This window comes from Microchirus variegatus (assembly GCF_963457635.1).
Source record: "Microchirus variegatus genome assembly, chromosome: 21".
In the NCBI taxonomy this organism is placed as follows: domain Eukaryota; kingdom Metazoa; phylum Chordata; class Actinopteri; order Pleuronectiformes; family Soleidae; genus Microchirus; species Microchirus variegatus.
This window is the reverse complement of record NC_139822.1, coordinates 11,936,323-11,956,101: the sequence shown is the minus strand read 5'-3', so window position 1 is coordinate 11,956,101 and position 19,779 is coordinate 11,936,323. Positions and strand designations below refer to the sequence as shown.

The 19,779-nt window shown below is 39.7% G+C and overlaps 1 protein-coding gene across 1 annotated transcript in view; it reads left to right on the top strand.

Moving 5' to 3' along the window:
* The window catches only part of kiaa1109 (KIAA1109), an 84,796-nt gene that overhangs the window by 63,138 nt on the left and 1,879 nt on the right, over window positions 1–19,779 (top strand). Inside the window, exons 68-87 of the mRNA XM_083907544.1 lie at window positions 1,166–1,434; window positions 1,618–1,833; window positions 2,474–2,654; window positions 2,745–2,934; window positions 3,280–3,441; window positions 4,023–4,162; window positions 4,792–4,987; window positions 5,504–5,704; window positions 6,302–6,478; window positions 7,024–7,161; window positions 7,913–8,158; window positions 8,343–8,496; window positions 11,125–11,282; window positions 12,846–13,035; window positions 13,492–13,709; window positions 14,056–14,307; window positions 14,431–14,634; window positions 15,560–15,754; window positions 16,938–17,072; window positions 19,558–19,735. Coding sequence (XP_083763670.1) covers window positions 1,166–1,434; window positions 1,618–1,833; window positions 2,474–2,654; window positions 2,745–2,934; window positions 3,280–3,441; window positions 4,023–4,162; window positions 4,792–4,987; window positions 5,504–5,704; window positions 6,302–6,478; window positions 7,024–7,161; window positions 7,913–8,158; window positions 8,343–8,496; window positions 11,125–11,282; window positions 12,846–13,035; window positions 13,492–13,709; window positions 14,056–14,307; window positions 14,431–14,634; window positions 15,560–15,754; window positions 16,938–17,072; window positions 19,558–19,735 — 3,800 coding nt within the window. The remainder of the gene's footprint in view (window positions 1–1,165; window positions 1,435–1,617; window positions 1,834–2,473; window positions 2,655–2,744; window positions 2,935–3,279; window positions 3,442–4,022; window positions 4,163–4,791; window positions 4,988–5,503; window positions 5,705–6,301; window positions 6,479–7,023; window positions 7,162–7,912; window positions 8,159–8,342; window positions 8,497–11,124; window positions 11,283–12,845; window positions 13,036–13,491; window positions 13,710–14,055; window positions 14,308–14,430; window positions 14,635–15,559; window positions 15,755–16,937; window positions 17,073–19,557; window positions 19,736–19,779) is intronic.

The following is a 19,779-nucleotide window of genomic DNA, read 5'->3' as shown; positions in this document are numbered from 1 at the left end:
CGTGCAAGTCAGTACAGTGTTGAGTCCACAACCCTCACGATTCACTACAGTCTACTGTGCAGCGGCAGTCCTGTTCAAATACAAATACATCACTTCTTCACATACTTATAAATTCTTCCCCAAACTAGTAAAATTGACCATTACATCTGACATTGTCTCAGTTATGTACAGCAGGGTCACATACATCATTCATGAAAAATATTGTTTCTATGAATAATTGGTGCGGTTTTAATTGCCAGTCACTTTATGACATGCCCAAAAGTCAAACATATGTAGAACATAAGTTTAATTTTAAATAATTATTAAATTAAACCATACCACTACCTAATGTATCAGAGTATAATAAAAAGTAATTGCCATAACAACCCTTTTCCAATTGCCTGGTCTAAGCAAACCTTTGCACTTTTTTTCCCAATCATTCTTTAACATTTACAGTCTGCCTGGTAATGGCTGTATGATTGAGTTTCTTTTGTCAGTCCTTCTGTGATCATTTGGCCTTAACCATCCACTTACTTACTTTGGTCATTGACTTCATAACAAACTTGTGATTTGATTGAGAATATATCTGTTGTTTTCTGAAGGTAAGAAAACACAGAATAACCCAATAAATGATCATCATTCTGTTAAGCTGAATCTCAGACTGGTCACGAGTCAGTTCTAGTCTCAGATGCCGTTTGCCTGTGTCACACATTTTCACCCTCTACACGTTTATCAGTTTCCAGCAACTGCAGCTGGTCTCTGTCAGTGACTTTCTTGGGTATCTGTTCTTACTTCTGACAACCAAGCCTTATCTCCTACTCTCTCTGAGGAGAGACGAGCTGTCTCCTTGTTGACCATCTTGGGCATTTCTCCATGGTTATCCTCTTGAAAGTGTTTTCCCTTTACATCTATGGGGTTTGCCATGTCTTTACCATCTTCCTGTTTGCCATACTGGGTCATAATGGTTGTGTTTTGTAACTGGACTACTACATGGCAACAAATGAAGAAAAGAGAAATTTGTTACCAACGTAGACCAATTAACAGAACACTTCCTTCTTCAGAGTTATGATACTTTGATTGCTTGCCTATTAAGTCATCAGCCACATTTGCTTGGTTGATTTCTCTTAAATAGGACAAACATGAACTGTCTCTTTGTGTGAGTCTGACTTTCTGCACTTCTCTGAAGTTTCCTGAGGAGACACAGGCGGACCTGTTGTCAGCCACCACTGACGACCCATCTCATCCTCATCATCAATTCCATCCTCATTCTCCATCCGTTGTTGAGGGCCAACACTCAGTTTTCAGTGCTCCTTGCACCCCTGCTGTCTTCTCACCCGCACTTCCCTTCCAGCACGATGACATGAGGCGTGATGACTTGTCCTCGTCTTCCTCTGAAGACTCGGAGAAGGAGGATGACTTTGAAAGAGAGCGACCACTGAGCTACAGAAGGCCTTTGTGAGTGATCTCATTGTTTTGTTTCTGTGCACTCAAGCATTCCTGTGATAACGTTCGATGAAAGAAAGCACTATAATACTTTTGCCTTCTGTTGTGTTTTTATGACTTGTGTTTTGAACTGTAAATAAAGTCTTGGGGTTTACAGAAAACCACAAAAATATTCTTCTAACTGTTTGTTTGCAGCCAAATGTCTCACAAAAAGCCCTCAGGCTTCTCTGCTGTGAGTCAGCTGTTCAGTGAGCGTTGGCCAAGCACACCTGCCAACCGCAGCTTCAGTGGCCCAGGGACTGAAAGAAACATCGACTTTGAGTTGGATATCCGCGTGGAGATTGACAGTGGGAAGTGTGTCCTTCACCCCACCACTCAGCAGCCTGAGCATGAGGACGCTGCTTTAAGGAGGTACAGTGTCCTTCATGTTGTTATTGGTCAAAATGACAGCATTTAATCTAAAAGTAATGTGTGTCATGAAAAGCTAGCTGTAGCGGGCTACTCTTGGAAAATGCAACCAGGCCATTCCAAGCTCCTCCTGTCAGCCCTCTGCTCAAATCTCTTCCCCAAAACACTGGAAATCATTCAGTACCTTTATTATTACATACATTATTGTTTTTATTATTCATGAATGGTAGGAATACTTGGGCATATCACCCACCGTAGTGCAATTGAAAGTGTTATGATTGTCTTAAATGTAAATGTGAATTGTGGCTTGTCTCCGCCTTTTCACTCTCACAAACTTCGTGCTATTGTCTCTGTTTCAGTGGTGGGTGCCTTTGCTTAGTGTGTTTCAAAATCAAATTGCATACTGTAGGTTTTAAATCTGCCTCACATGGCCCTGAGTCATTTTTGAAAACATGCTAACCATAGATAGTTAAACATCATATCATGAAATTCCCATTTGCCAGATAGTTTTATGCCTGAAACAGCAGTGACAATTTGTCTTCAGTGGATTTTCTATATGCAGGTAAACAAACAGAATAAGGCCTTCAGTAAGCACACCTGCCCTCATATGACAAGACTTTTCTTCTCCCTGTGGATTTTGCAGGAGCTGTGAGCGCAGCCTCAAGAGTCTCGATCAAGAATCTCCCCCCAAGAAGAAGAAGCTGCAGCCCACCTACACCTCCACCACTCATCTCTTAGCTGGAAAGAAATGTCCCTTCTCTCTGCAGACCAAATCTAATGACATGGAAACCACAGTCTTCTACATTCCAGGAGTAGATGTTAAGGTCAGCCTCTATCTCAGCTTCCAAATTTTTTTTTGTCTATTTGAACTGTTTATTTATTTTTTTTGTGTTCAAATTTATTCCCCACTCTAGTTGCACTACAACTCCAAGACCCTGAAGACAGAGTCGCCCAATGCCTCACGTGGATCGTCACTCCCCCGCACGCTCTCCAAAGAGTCGAAGCTGTATGGTATGAAAGATAGTGGCCTTCCCAATCCTCCCAATGCTGTCCAAAGCAAGACTAACTCGCTCCTACCTCCCCCACCCCCACCTATTCCATCAGGTACTGAGCATTCCCTCATTTTTAATTGCATGCTCTAGCACCTTTCCACAATCACCAAAACCTACAGAGCCATGAAGCTCTGATGATTTTCATCCACACATGGTCCCACCGAATCAAATGCATGTGATTTCATCCTTAAAGGCATGAATCCAGAGGGCACCTTTGATCAAATAGGTTCATGCATATTGATGTGCACCACAGAGGGGGGGGAGACACCAAACAGACAAAAAAGACAGAAACTACTATTCATGTGATTCCATTTAATTTCCTGAAGTGAACTTCCAGAAGTGTTGCAGCCATTCAGCCTAGACTTTGAGTGACTTTGACTCTCATGTTTCTCTGCAGCCAAAGGTAAGGGCAGCGGAGGGGTAAAGACAGCCAAGCTATATGCCTGGGTGGCACTACAGACTCTGCCTGAGGAAATGGTCATCAGCCCCTGTCTGCTGGACTTCCTGGAAAAAGCGTTGGAGACCATTCCTATCACTCCCGTGGAGAGGAGCTATGCAGGTGGGATTGTTGCGTCGACTGCTCTAAATATCGCAAAATGTGTTGTCAGATCTCATCAGTGTCACTCAGCCAATAAGCAGGCAGCGTGCTGTTTGACTCGGATCTAACAGTACTTGTGACTTGTAGCTTATTTCTGAAATGAGGAGAGGGAGAAGGGCTTAACACTTTTGCAAGTGTGTCTGGGTTGTGTTTTTGTGAAGCTGGTGCTTGTTTAATGGGTGAAGAATACATTTAATGAAGCACTTGATCATGCATGGATTAATATGCTTATGTTCAATTGCAAGAAATTAATCTGGACAGCCAAAATCAAAGAATTTTACCGTAATGTGTGATGTAATTTAGATAGAAGTATAATTGGTAATGAACTCATTATCAATATAAAATAGAAACTTTCAGTCAAAACTCAGCCCATGTAAGTGTCTGACAACTAAAATAAACAGCCATATCTTACTTGAAATGTAAGGTTTTTGAATCATTGCATTTTACATTTTCCTCGTTTTGATATCTGATCACTGAACACTATTAAGCATTGTATCAGCTCATACCTCGTCTTTACCCATGTATTTGTGTTCCCCAATTAGCTGTAGCTTCCCAGGAAGAGGACATGGGTCAGTTCGATACAGTGGAACAGCTGGAGGAATCCACTACCTCCCTGGTTTCCTCTTCTACATCAGCCTACTCATCCTTCCCTGTGGACGTGGTTGTCTATGTCAGAGTCCAGGTATGAACAACTTAACTGCTTCAATGGAAATACATTTTGTACTGGTTATGGAGCTTATTATGTAAATAAAATACTTCCCACACAAACCCAATGCACAAACCAATGAAGAAGCAAGAGGAAACTTCAAAGAGAATGTTATAGTGTAAGAGTGGATGAGTAGTGAAGGTGTGTAGGGCTGCAATGATTATTCAATTAATCGATTACTCAATAAATCAATAAGTCATCTTTTTTGATAATTGTTGAAACTTTTTTTTTTTCTGGTGTCTTTGTTCCATATAACCAAGAAATCATTAAAACTGAATCATTTTGGTTTGTGGACAAAACAAGAAATCTAACAACGATCAGTATTTCAGTTAATTGAGAAAATAATCGACAGCGTAATATATTATAAAAAATAATCGTTAGTTGCAGCACTAAATGACATATGTTTACATCCTTTCTGGAAAGCTCAAGCCACTGTAGTGAATCTGTTAATTGTCACAAAAAGAGAAACCAAGCAAACATCTTGTCATCCTTTTTTGTGAGATACTACTGGAGCTTCCATTCCAGCTGTAACTGTGAGATACAACTTGAATGGAAGCTGCTATTTTTCACCAGCATTTCTGATTCTCTTTGATTTGTGTTTCCAGCCGTCTCAGATCCGTTTCAGCTGCCTGCCCATGTCCAGGGTGGAATGTATGCTTAAACTGCCTTCTTTAGACCTTGTCTTCTCCTCTAACCGTGGCGAACTGGAGACTCCACCATTAGCCCACCCCACTGAAGGTTCACAACCGCCTTCCTCCACCCCACCGGGGCAGCATGTCCCCAAAATTCCACCCAGCAAAGGTTTGAAAATTACTTCTTTTTTTTGTCAGAATAATGGTGCTGTAATGTTTGAAGGGATATGTGAAGAATAAAACTTTTTTTAAAGTCAAACTCTTTCAGTCTGTCTCACACTGTGAGCATATCTATTAGCAGTCACTTCATGCCATGTCTGGGCCAATTTTGATTTAATGTCGCTTCTTTCTGCTGCATTCATTACTTTACTGCTTCTCAGGTCTTTTTTTATTTTTTAACCCAGTCAAATGGACAATAAATGTACAGTTTGTTCTTAAGTCAAAAGGGAGCTGTCTACATATAATTATTATTACACAAAGCCATTAATATGAATGAGCATACAAAGTGCAGCAGAGAGTGCATTTACATATGTGCTCGTTCTCTTCTATTATGAAAATGTGATGTCAGAACTGTAAAATTTGATGCAGGTCCCACTCTTAATTCTCACCTTCTCAGTAATTTAATCCTCCTTTGTGTGAATGCTCATCCTTACCTGCTCCTTCCTCTGCTCTCGCTTCCTTCCAGGGTCTCCATTGCTGGGGAGCCCTCTGGGCAGGAGCCGCCACAGCAGCAGCCAGTCGGACCTCACCGGTCCCCCAACTAATTCCTCGGGCCTCAGCTTTACTGCCTGCATGTCTGACTTCTCCCTCTTCGTCTTTCACCCCTATGGTGCCGGAAAGCAGAAATCTGCAGTCACGGGGTTGCCCCCAGGCCCAGGGCCCTTAGGTATGAGATGAGGGGAAACCTCCTGTAATGTTCTCATGTGCTACTTAAACACGTAAAGCTGACTTTTGCTGATGCAAGACCAGAATGAGGGAGTGTGAATGCGTGTACAGCAGCAGTGTACGGGCTGGTGGTGGAAAAAAGCATTATTCCCCTCAAATTGCTGAATGACTGGGGTTCTTTAAGCAGTAGAATTCACTTCTATAAACTTTCAGTCATAATCCAACCTGTTTGCACTCACTTTACCAGCATAATTATGCTGTTGCATCTGTCTGTCTTGATATAAAACAAATCACTTAAACACTGCACTACTGAGAAATATGGAGAGCAGTTTGGAGCCGATTGGCTTGATCAGCATTGTGTGCATTCATTTGAAAATGGTTTGAATCAAACAGACATTTGTTTACGTTTGAAAATTCTGCCCTACAGTTTGAAGTACTTTAATCAGTTAAATAATATGACTGATAAAGACTTATTGCCCTCCTGTACTGGATAAAAGTTGAGAAAAAATATGCAATACTAACTCACTACATTACAGTGTGTATGTAAAGACACCAAATCCAATCTGAGTCATCATAATTATTCCTCCCTTTCCTAAAGGTACAGTTGATGAGGAGCCGTCCTCCGTAACAGGCAGAAAAGACTCTCTGAGTATCAACCTGGAGTTTGTGAAGGTCAGCTTATCCAGGATGAGGCGAACCGGAGGCCCCACATTCATCGAAAACTTCATTCCTGCCAAAGGTGGCAAAATAGACACCACCCTTATCAACATCTCAGGTACAGAGAGACAAATCCTCAGGTTAACATGGCCTCATTCTGACATTTTGTCAGTTTTGAATGGGATCTATAATGTTTAATTTCATTAAAAAATGTACACTTGATAAAAGTATGAATTATTTTGAAACTGTGTAAAAGGGAGTTTTGTGTCTGCTGATCACGACTGCTTCTTTAAAAGTAATTTATGTAAAAAATACATACACAAACTCTGTTCTAGTCTCATCAACAGGACCATTCAAAATATTGAATAGAACAGAATTAATATTTATAAAGATATGAATTTTATTAGTCACATAATATTGCTCCTCGTTTATAAGATAGTAACACTTTTGTAATGCAGTGACTGACGCAGATAGTGTATGTGTCATTGTGTAAGCATAGAGATTATATTTGATTAAAAAAATTAAAAAAAAGAACCATTTCAATCTCAAGGTTTAAAAGTCATTAGTTTACCCTCTTATCTTTGTTTGGAGCCTGTGCCTTACACTGGAGAACATTTTACAGGATTGTCTTATGTGTGAACAAATGCAATTTTCTCCTCCTAGCTGTGTGTGATATTGGCTCGGCTTCCTTCAAGTACGACATGAGACGACTGAGTGAGATCCTGGCCTTCCCCAGGGCCTGGTATCGGCGAAGTATTGCCAGACGCCTTTTCCTTGGAGACCAGACAATCAACCTGCCAGGTGATGCTTTGACTACTCTGCAGCAGTTGGCAGTTTTGGATGAGAACGTTATGTTAATACTGGGGCTGCAACAATCAGTCTATTAAAGGATTACTAAATTAATTGCCATTTATTTTTCAATTATTTCGTATGATTTTCTTTACCAAAGAAAGCAGCAAGGACATTTTATGGTGTTTAATGGCACAAAGAATGAAGTGATCAATCAAAGATATAATCGGCAGATTAATGTAAAATGAAAATAATCGTTTGTACCTAGTTTATACCACTCTGTTTTCATAGAGAATAATATTTGAAGGTGTGCCAAGAAAAGAAGCAAAAAAGCATTTTAACATTCTTTTTAAGAGGCAACTGAAAAAAAGCCATCTTTTGTTTCATCTTAGCTTTTATGCGACATCCAGCACAATGAAAAAGCAGCCGCTCTATGGTTTTGACAGCATTCCCTTTTTCTTCATTGTTAGTAGCTGCTTTCTGTCTGTACGTTGTTGACTTTTGTATGAACGTAGAGCTGAACTGAGAGAAGCAAACATTGCGACAAGTAAGATAGCTAACAATGAGAAAAGAATAAAAGTGAGTGTTTGCAGAAATGTGCAAGTCAATTCATGTCTACTATTCTCTGCTGGTTTAGCTCTTGTTAAATTTTAATGTCCAATCATGCTGACTTTTTCTCAGCCAACATTTCCTCTTACTGCTCCCTGTTGACATTTTCGCAGCTGTCCTTTACTGATATCTCTCAACCTTTACCTTTCTTCAGCCTCTGGCCCCGCAACACCTGACTCGGCCGAAAACGTCACCCAACATCTGTCCCCCGAGTCCAGCCGGAAAGCTTACTGGAGGACGTGGGACGGCAGCACTGGGACGCAGCATATTCCCCAGTCCCCCAATGTCTTTTCAGATCATTCCACTGGAATCAACATGTCCCCAGGTGGCCTCGGCCACCTCAAGTCCCCCGCTCCTGGTCGCACACGAAGCGTGTCTGATTCCTCCGCTCCCAGGAGAGGTGATTACCACTCCAAAATATAGAATATGAAGTAAAATGTGTGGTGATGTAAAGTCAGAGTGAGTTCTAATGCAGAAGCACAATTCAGACGTTAAAGAGCAGTGTCCAAAACAAGTCAATGAAAATGGAAATGTTTAAATGCTCACACCCTCCAAGTCTCTAATCTCTATTCACTTTCCCTCAGATTCTGTGACAAAAACATCCACTCCGGCCTTCAGTAAAAACGGTAAAGCAGCAGGTCAACAGGGGGCACCGTGGGAGACGTTGGTGGTGTTTGCCATCAACTTGAAACAACTCACTGTCCAAATGAACATGAGCAACGTGATGGGAAACAACACGTAAGTGATCATATGAACCCCTTTTTATATGAATTCTGTTTTATCGCTGTTGTTGAGAGAATGTAGTAGCATGTAGGCTGAAAAGTTATTGAAATTAGACATGAGTGGCTTTTTCATTTGTCTTTTGCCAAGTGCTTATTCTGTAATATTCCAGACAATTAGTTTATTTGTATTTAATTTAAATTATATTAGATTATTTTATTGATATTAAAATCTCTTTTTCAAACGAGACCAGGAAACTTTACTTCAGACTAAACCCCATTTACACAACAGGCCTCTGGCGGCCTCTGTTGGTCATGTTGGCAAGTGAAAATGCGGAAGCACAGACGGAAACAGAGCCACCAAAAACAATACTTCACTCCCACTCCGTTATTCTGTTAGCGAGTAAGATTCAATAACTGTAGTCCAGAGACAATTTACAACATATTTACTATATTAAGTACTTACATTTATAACAGTTAATCTTCCATATAATTACCAGCTATACATGGTTCTATCAAGATAAGAGGTAACTATATTTCATCTAGTGTATTTTGTGTGGAAAAAATATTCAGGATCTTCTCTGCATTCACATAATTGATGCATCTAATATTTAATTATATATATATAGTATATAAACATTTGCAGGAATTTGTATCATTTCCACCCTCAGGGCTTGTATGATTAAATCCTCTGGTTGTTTCTTCAAATTAGCCTCAAACTTAAAGGTGGAAGTAGGAATTCTGGCAAACAAGTCCGGGGGGGATTCATGTCACTCTGGAAAGCTGTGAATAATAATAATAAAACAATTGTTTATTTATTTATTGACTGCTGTGGTGTGCTTGACACATGTTGTGCATGTGGCAAGTGAAGGTTAATATAAAACCATCCAAGGTAAATAATGTGAGCAATATCTCTTACAAATACTTATCTACCACAACAAACATATGCCGTACGTCTTTAGGATGTCTCTTTGCTTAAAGTGCATCTTAATCCCCTCTTATACAGCTAATTCTGCCCAATGCCTGTTTTAAAAAAAAAAAGCAAAAGAAGCGGGCTGAGAGGAGGAGGGAGTGCAGCGCAGTGAGGGGGCGTGGTCTGGCAGTGAAATCTGACACCAGAGTTTGAGACAATCAGTCAGTGATGCGAGCTTGAACTAAAATAGCCATGCCAGAATTTGCAGTAGTTGTAGTAGAGGCAGTCGATAAGCTGATTTTTATTACATGTATAATTTGCACCTGGATCAATAAACGAAATTGTTAGATCCATATACATTTGTCTTCACCTGAAAAATATGTGGTATGGGGGTTTAGTTTTGCTTTAAATGTTTGGCTTTTATCTCCTGCATCACATTCATTCACCATTTGATAGTTCAGCAGCTCTCGTGTGCCTTAATCCCCCCTCTCATGAGTTCTATTCATTTTTTCATACACTGTCATATTTCACTGGTCGCCAAAATATGCAGTTACAGTTTTCATCGCTTCAGAGGAGGCAGGAGAGCATTAAACCCTGCTGAATCACTGCCACACTCAGCACCGTCATAACTGCTGTTTTATGAATCTGCGTCATCATAAAGTTGTGTGCTCTCCTCCTGCTTCTTCAGCTCGAATGACATTATTTATCCCTCCAACATGAGCACATTTACGCATGAGCTGGGTCCTGGTTTAAATCTCGACATTTAAACTGACACAAAAGGTTAGCTGCATAGTTATAAATGAGCATATGGTCTAAAGATGTGTTAAATTGCCACAGTCCCTTAAATTATCCTGACCAAAATAATTGAGATTTATTCGATATATGTGTATATATGTTTATATACATATATGTGTGTATATATATATATATATATATATGTGTGTGTGTATATATATATGTGTGTGTGTGTACATGTGTATATATACATATATGTATATGTGTGTGTACATGTGTATATATACATATATGTATATATGTGTGTACATGTGTATATATACATATATGTGTGTATATATGTATATATATTATATACATATATATGTATATGCGTGTGTGTGTATATATATATATACATATATACATATACATACATATATATATACATATACATACATATATATATACATATATACATATATATATGTACATACATATATATATATATATATATATATATATATATATGTATGTAATTGTACATGCTTGTTTTTTGTTAATTCACAACCCTTCATAAAAGAAAAGGTTGTGAATTGATACCATATTGTAATTTGGAATTCATTCTCATGTTCCATGCACTTTTTCCTTTATTACCAAGATATTTATTGTTTAATAACCACAGTAGAAATTCCATATTATTACATAATAAAATTTCCATATTGCAACATTATTACCATATTGTGACATGTAAAAGCGTTTTCAGTTTTTTAGATGTCAATTGAATGTGACAAAAACCTATTACCAAGATGTTTCCATTGTTTCAAATTGTGATTTTGACTTCAAAATTATTTATTGTTCAGCCGTACTACGGAATCACTTTTTGACTTGTGAGTCACAGTCAATACTTAAGGGCGACTGCTATTTTCCGTTTTGTGTTTATGTTTCATAGAGCGCACTCGTACATTATTAAGCAGCGTTTCAGTGTGTGAGTGCTCACAGGTGTGTTTACTCCTGCAGCTGGACGACCAGCGGGCTCAAGAGTCAGGGCCGACTCTCTGTTGGCAGCAACCGGGACCGGGAAATCAGCATGTCCGTCGGCCTCGGCCGCTCCAAGCTCGACTCCAAGGGCGGGGTGGTGGGTGGCAATATAGACGTGAACACCCTGGAGATGGTCTGTGAGTAAACAAAGCATCCACTTTTCAGACATCTGGTGTTTTTCTGCGACTCATTAGCAGCACTCCTTCTAGCAGAGTGTAAACTGTGGGTATGGAGCTGAGCCAGAGTTCAGTACAGAGCTGTTATACAACACCTGGAGCAGCACACTGATAAACTATGAATGTAAAACTTACATTTTATTCTCCATTTTTTTCCACATGTATGTTTATAAACAATATATTTAGTGTTTCATTGAGCTTCTATATGACATAGAAACATCATTTAGAAAGTTTTAAGTCATTCTTTTGAATTTGAATTATTTGTTTTCAGTTATAGGTTAAAATAAATAAATATCCAATCCAACTTTATTTGTAAAGCATTTTAATACAACCACAGTGAACCAAAGTGCTGTAGAGAATAATAAAGCGAAGCGAGAATAAATAAAAGCTTGCACAAAGCAATTAAATACATCTAAAAACCAATAAAATAATAAAACATGGGTAAAAGTAACAACCATGCAGTAAAAACAACTTAAATAGCATCAAAGACCAATGACAAGATGAGTTTTAAAAATATATTTAAATACAAACAGGGAAGAGGCGTGTCTAATGTGTAGAGCCACTGTTTTGGGGCTGGCGCTGAGCTTGCCTTTAGTTTGTGGCACAGTCGGGAGCAGCTCATCATCTGACCCCAGTGAGCGGGTAGGTGTGTGTGTGGGTGTATTATAGCTGATAATTAAAACACTAAAAAACTAAAACACAGTAGGAGAGTAGGAAAGACATGTGGATCCCTACTCCTTCTTTATCCTATGTCTCTTTTGATCTTGCAATTAAGTGATAACAAAACAATAAAAACAGTGTGGGCAAGTAAACCAACAGAGATTATACAAAAAGAACAGAACAAAAGAAAACAAAACAAAATATTTTACAAGCGCAAAATGGATCCTGGCTTCACTTGGTGTATAGCAAAGCAATGTATAGATGGGAATATATAGAAGTATGTCTTTAAACTTTAATATGCTAATTTGAAGCGTTCTACTCCAGTTACCATACGTACATAAATAATCAAAAGAAAAGATTCAGAGTGAAATGATCGACACATCATGTTTTGTTTTGTTATTGCCCTGTCTAGACTGCTCCTGTTCACGCTACACTTTGTGATGCACAAACTAAATATATTAAGTTATACTTAAATATTTGAACATTTGCCCGTGGTTAAGGCGAGACATCGTTTCACAAGTAGGTTTATTAAATAGATAGGAAGTAAAATCACTTAATTACAATAACAAGTAATTGCCTATTTTTAAATCGACTGATGAAAGACACGAACGTGAAAAAATTACTCATAATGGTATAATGATGCAACCCCCAGTGAGCATTACACAGTATTTTTCAAAAACATGGTCGAGGGCAGGGTGTAATGTTAGTGTTTGAGCCAGTAAACAGCATTTTGGAGAGGGTTAGGGTTACTTTTTTGCTGTCTTTGACATACATTTTAAATAAAAAACCTTTTTACTTTATCCTCCAGCATTTTTACCAGATACACAGTGCTGCATTGTGAAAAACATACCGTCTGTTTTTTAGCCCACATCTCAGAACACCCAAACCAGCAACCCAGCCACAAGATCCAGATCACCATGGGCTCGACGGAGGCGCGGGTGGACTACATGGGCTCCAGTATCCTAATGGGAGTGTTCAGTAACGCCGACCTGCAGCTGCAGGACGAGTGGAAGGTCAACCTGTGCGCTGTCGACACCAGCCTCTCAGAGAAGAGGTATGTGATGATGTTGCAACACACTTTCTTAATATTTAACACTGTGCATTTACCATTTTAGCAATTTTGGTTTTAATTCAGCAGCAAATTCTCAATACTCTCAAGTGAGACACAAAGCCATTCACCCACGAGCCTCGTGATAGAAATCGTGCAGAGTGTTCTTCTGTATGTGGATGTTCATAAAAAGTGAGCTGACATTTAGTCCCGTTTTTAAACTGTGTATTTGTTCATTTATATCACAGTTTATTAAGGATGGAAATGTCAAATGTCGACACTGGAGTGCATGTTGTGAGTAGAGGAATTGCTCTTGATGAGATGTAGTTTATGATGATGATGCAGTTTTATTTCTTCTATTTCTTCTGAGTTTCTTTCCCTTCCTTTGTTTCCTGCAATTTTAATAATACATCATGTTTCCCTGCCTCCCCCTCCCCATCTTTTCTCCTCCACTCCTTCCAGTGAGATCTTTGTCCATGGAGACTTGCAGTGGGACATTTTCCAGGTGATCATTTCACGCTCCACCACACCAGACCTCATCAAGATCGGCATGAAGCTTCAAGAGTTTTTCACTCAGCAGTTCGACACCAGCAAGCGAGCCCTTTCCACCTGGGGCCCCGGGCCCTACCTGCCCCCTAAAACCCCTGTCATCAACACTGAGAAAGGATCTGCTGAGCTGTGTAAGCATGACTTGTTCCGAATCCATATTGTTGGGTGATATATTTAATGCAGACTGCGGCATAATAAGGTATGCACAGCACAGCGCTTTCCCCATAACCAGCAGGTTGTAGGAAGCTAAATGATTTGTAATTCTAATGAGCTTCATTTTCAAACCACTTTTTCCACACAGTTGACAAGGTTGTTCAACAACTGAATGTAATCAAACAAGCTTATGAGATGGTTACAAACAACACAGCATATGTTTTAAATAGAATGGAGGCAATATAAGGACAATCCTCGTATCCCAGTCAGAATAGATTTGTTGTTTCATTGTGAATCACCTCAGTATTTGTCATTGTCACACAGACATGGATGCGGCCCATCACCGTCACTGGCCCGGAGTGCTGAAGGTAATCGCCGGCTGCCACATCTCCCTCTTCCAGATGCCTCTGCCTGAGGACGCCGTGCAGTTGGGCGGTTCAATGAGCCTCCACGGCAATCACATGACCCTGGCCTGTTTCCATGGCCCCAACTTCCGCTCCAAATCGTGGGCTCTGTTCCACCTGGAGGAGCCCAACATTGCCTTCTGGACCGAGGCTCAGAAGATCTGGGAGGATGGTGAGTTGGCTACCGCAAACCGAGCGTGAAGACAGTCATTAGTTTCAATCATAATAAATAGTTTACAAATCAAGATGCAATGTAATGTGTTTCAATAACTGCGTTTGTTTTTGATATATCCAGGCTCTGAGGAAGTGTCTACCTACATTGTTCAGAGACTAGATTTCCATCTCGGTCATAACACTATGGTCACAAAACCGTGTGGTGCCCTCGAGAGCCCAATGGCCACCATAACCAAAATAACCCGCAGACGACATGAAAACCCTCCACCGGGTGTAGCTACTGTTAAAGAATGGTTCAACTATGTCACGGCCATGAGGAATGAAGGTATGTGATCTTTGTTTTTTTTACCTGTAAAATAAACCTCACATTGCATTTCCTCAAAGGTTTGCAGAATATAAATTCCAACATCTAGTGCCATAGTAGCGGATTACCGAACAATACCACTTTTTGTTCAGTGCTGATTCATTTTTACTCCCCTTTCAACGACAAAGCTGTTAATGCCACCTCAGTGTTGATGTGTAGCCAGCCTTTGGAAAAACAGAATGGTTTTAATTGTGTAACAAATTTTTTGCTCGGATTAAGGGAGAAATAAACATGACTCAGTTTAACAATGCTACGGCTATGTTCTATTGATTTTATAGATCTTTGTTTCTTTTTTTACTTTGAAATAAGTCAATATAGCTGACATGATTACGGCAAACATGAGCAGCCCCAACATCACATGATGGCAGCAGTGCACGTTTCTCTAAGCAGTATGCCGCTTGTGTTATTATGTCAACTTTTTTAGCTTTTCATTATCTTTTTTGTTTGCTCCCTCTTGACTGATACAGCATATTAAGGTTGATATTGAACCTCCATTTGTTTCTGTATATAAATATATATACTATCATAATAGAAATGTGGTGAAAGACACTAACTATATTCAGGAATGAACAAAAACTGATTATAATATAAAAGAAGGTAGGGTTCATTTTAGGTCTGCATTAGATTGCATTAGCGTTAGCTCGTCGTACCTATTACACTTGGAGCCGAATATAAATGGTTCACTTCAATGTTTCAAACTTTTCTCATCTTCAGACCGCTCTGACTAAAAGGCAGCGCAGCATTTGTTCCAGAGTGTCTGCCTCGCGGCTGCCGCTTGTTATCTCAAATGTAAAATAGGAGCAGATAGTGTTTAACGAAGCAGAGAAAGTGTGAACATGACCTTAAACCTTAAAGAGTTTTGATTTCTTTTTATCTCTCGCTTCAGAGCTGAACTTGCTCAGGAACGTGGAAGCCAACAACCAAGAGAGCGGAGTAGCTGCCAAAAGCTCCAGCCTGCTGAGCAGCTTCCGCAGTTCCTCCAGCTACAACCACGAGACGGAGACTATATTTGCTCTTCCCAGAATGCAACTGGACTTTAAGTCCACCCACGTCCAAGATCCTGATGAACCTTCGCTTACAGGTACATTGACACTACAACCATCTGTAATGTTGACAAATCTTTTCATGTATTACATAGTTCTATGAATAAACCTGGTCTCTGGGTCTGGAAAATGAAGCCAATGTCAAAACGCCTCAAACCTGTATTTTTCTGAATGACCATCAGGGTGCGACTCCACTGGATACAAAAAAAAGTCTGTTTCTGTGCAAGTCGATGAGAAAATGAGTCTCACTTGAGTTATATTGCCACTAAACAATTTCTTGCAAACAAAAGCTTGTGGACTCAGTCAAGAGCGTAATTCAGCATCTGCCACAAAGCCATTTGTTTTGATTCAATTCATGCGCCGTATATGAAAAGAATGTATATGATTTTAAAAGAGCTCCATTTTTATCGACTCACACGACGCAACTTCAATATGATTTGACAGTTTAATTTGAGTTCAGTCTGGACTTCAACTCTATTTAGATGGAAAATGCTTTCTGTTTAAAAACAACAATGCAGAAGTATGAATCACTGTTAAGAAGCGTTTTCACTTTTGCGTTGATCCATTTCATCCTTGCTTACTAAACTGATATGATAAATAATTTGGCATGATTATGTAAATCATGGTGCCTCCAAGAGTAATATAGATGATAAAGTAGCATGTATTTTAGGGCGTGGCTAGGATGTGATAGAAAGTGAATGTCACATGCAGTCGCTCCTCACATTTTCTTAAAAAATAAAACGGAAAACTCCAGGCATCGAAATGGCTAATCACAAACCCATGAGTGATGTTCCATGGGTTTGCTGTATGATATCACCCTCTTTCTGACACCATAAAATGACAATGTGGTAACAGTTTGGTAATGATTTTGTAATAGGAACGTTATATAAAGGTTATAGCATCTTATTTCTTTAGTAATAACTGAGTAATAACAATAGAACATATGTGGAACATATTTGACAATGAATTTATCCACCTATGCATCCACTTTATATATATATATATTTCCCTACACCGAAATTATTAGCATACAATTAGTATAATAACTCAGATTTAGGAAGCAAGAGGAAATATGTGAATATCAAACTTTCTTTTTTGTGGGTTAGGGTTAAAAAAGGTTAAAAAAAAAGGAGAACAAAACAATTAAGAGAAGCAGTGACTTGTCTCTGGTCAGAATCCTCTGTCAGTTTGTCAGTTTTTTTTTTTTTTTATTCCATACAGACTCCGACAGCAAACCCAAGGTGGAGTGCAGCGTTGTGACAGAATTCACCGACCACATCTGTGTCACGATGGACGCTGAGCTCATCATGTTCCTCCATGACCTGGTGTCAGCCTACCTGAAGGAGAAAGAGAAAGGTTTGTGTCTTTTACGACAATCACTTTTTTTAGTGATGTTGAGTCTTTTCCAACTGGCCACACTATGTGGGGATGAATACTGATGTCATTCATGAGGGAAGGAAGACACATTTCTGAACAATACATTGCACTGCGTGTCAGGAAAATGACTTGTTAAAGGTGTAGCAGGCAGGATCACTGGAGAAATAGGTGATTGTTAAGTTTAATCTGCTGGTTATGAAAGCACTTGCATTTTGGGATTGCAGCTGTCTGTTCTGAACTCCACATTAGATGAGCACAGACTGTAAAGCGTATATAAAAAATGGATGTAGTATTCCAGCTATTGGATAGCCACTAGGGGGGCAACTCTACTATTTGTGAAAAGAACAAATGAACCTACTTTTCACTTTATTTATAACTTCAGCATTCATTTATAACAGTTTCCTGAGGAGCTAATTATTTAAGGTCATTTACTAGAAAAGAGACTATCAAGTACAGCATCAGTGTGATTGACGGCTGGTATCGTCCAATGGGAGACTCGAAAACAGGAGTTCAGATTCTTATGGGTGACGATGACCAGTTGCCACAGACAGACACTTATTCAACAGCTTACCTAAGGCAATGTCTCTGAATGTCTTAAAGGTCCCATATTATAAGTAAAACGAAACTTAAGGGACAGGAAATGACATCAGCCACAGAGGCTACTGGGAGTTAACAGCAGTTAGCATTTGGAAAAGTGATAATTTGCAGGCTCTAGCAGGCACAGTGCCGTCATATATAACATGTATCCACTGGACAGATAAATCCTCTGAGGCTGGAAGTTTGTGTAGGACTCTGTGCTGCACTGTGAAGCCAAGAATAGAACTTTTTGCAGACTTCGGATACAGTTGCCCTAGCCAGCACTCTCGCGTGTTTTTACGGACAAAGCGGAGCTCCGCGAGACAACAATTACAGGAATTTAGTGTCTTGTGACGTCCCAATGAGTGCGGAAGTCAACATTGCATGTTTTATCTCCTATACTTAGACTGAGGAGGACCACAAAAACATGTATGAGTCACCTTTTTAACATTTTTCTGACTGGTAGGGCCTCCAGAGTCCCAAATATTAGTATGAAAATTATTAAAAAGTTGATTTTGCATAATATGGGACCTTTAATTACTCTGCCGATGTCGCCTTTTAATTGCATTTAATGTCCGCCTCTCTTTAAGACTGTTGTTGTCAGTCTCTCTACTGAAGGGACATTTATATAGACAGGCAATAGGAGCTCTCCCTCTCTGAACTGTGATTGGTCAAATCTTGTTATGACTCTACATATATCTGGTGTAATTTTTTCTCCCAGTTTACTTATGAAAATTCTGATTAAAGGTTATAAGATCCATCCATTTTCTACCACTTTATCCTCCTCCTATATCGAGTGTCGCTCGATATAGGGCGATAGGCGGGGTACACCCTGGGCAGATCGCCAGTCACCACAGGGCCACATATAGAGACAAACTACCATCCACTCTCACACTCTTTACCTAATCCTCAAATCTGCATGTTTTTAGACTGTGAGAGGAAGCCGGAGAACCTGGGGAAAACCCACGCACACACTGGGAGGGTTATAAGATCAATAATGTCAAAATATTTTATGTACTCTGTCTGTAAAAGCAGTTTTTCACAACCTGGGTGGAGTGTGGCATTATTAAAGGGGTGGTATATGATGAGGCCATATGTAAAATGCTGCGTTTCTAGCAAAGCATGGAAGGAATATTTGATGACAGTATTGGCAGAAGGGAGATTAACAGTAGATTAACTTAACTCCGCTGTCAGTGAACGCCTGAGTATGCTTTTGTTTTTCGAGGCGGTGCTGGTGATTTTTTTCCACTTTATTTTTCTAATATAATAGTGTCCCTTAAGGATTCAACTCTAAAAATAACAAACTGAGAAATAACACATTTTAAAGTGTGTGTGTGTGTGTGAGTAACCTAAGTTAACTGAAAGTGACTTCCTTTTTGTGCCTTTGAAAAAGTGTACAAACGGCTCACAGATGGCTGTCTGTGAATGCAATGAGTGTTATTTTCAGACACAGTGGGGAGGTCAAGGATCCCAACGCCGGCAGCATTTTAATGGGCTTTGATATTGTCACAAAGGAGCAAATTACCACTCTTTATGCCAACAACCATGCCTTCTTCATGACAATTAAAATACTGCCACCACTTTGTTCTGTTGACTGAGCGTCTGACTGGAAAGAGAAAAGAGACAAGTGCTTAATTTTTATTTATTTTTTTTTTTTTACCTGATTATCCTGATTAACTGAATTAGGGCAGACAGGTATTTGAATGTGAATAGAGTTTAGATCCATACTATCAAGGGACACACTGTGTTTTCAGGGATATTAATGAGTGCTTATTGTGCTCTACTTCTGCATGTTGTTGGTGGTGGAGAACGATAAGAGACAACACTGGGGCTGGGCGTTTGAAGTGGCAAATTCATTGCCCCTTTCTGTGTGTGTGTCTGTTCTCAGCCCTCTTTGCCCCACGGATGTTTGCGACCCGCCCGGGCCAAAAGAGCCCCACGGCAGTGCACGACGACAGCGCCACAGACAAGGACAAGGACAAGGACAAGGATGAAGGCATCAACTACACCACAGTGGACTGGAGAGAGTTCCTGTGCAACACCTGGCACTTGGAACCGACTCTCAGGTCAGCTCTGCTCTCAGTGGTTTCATCTTAGCAGGCCCACAACA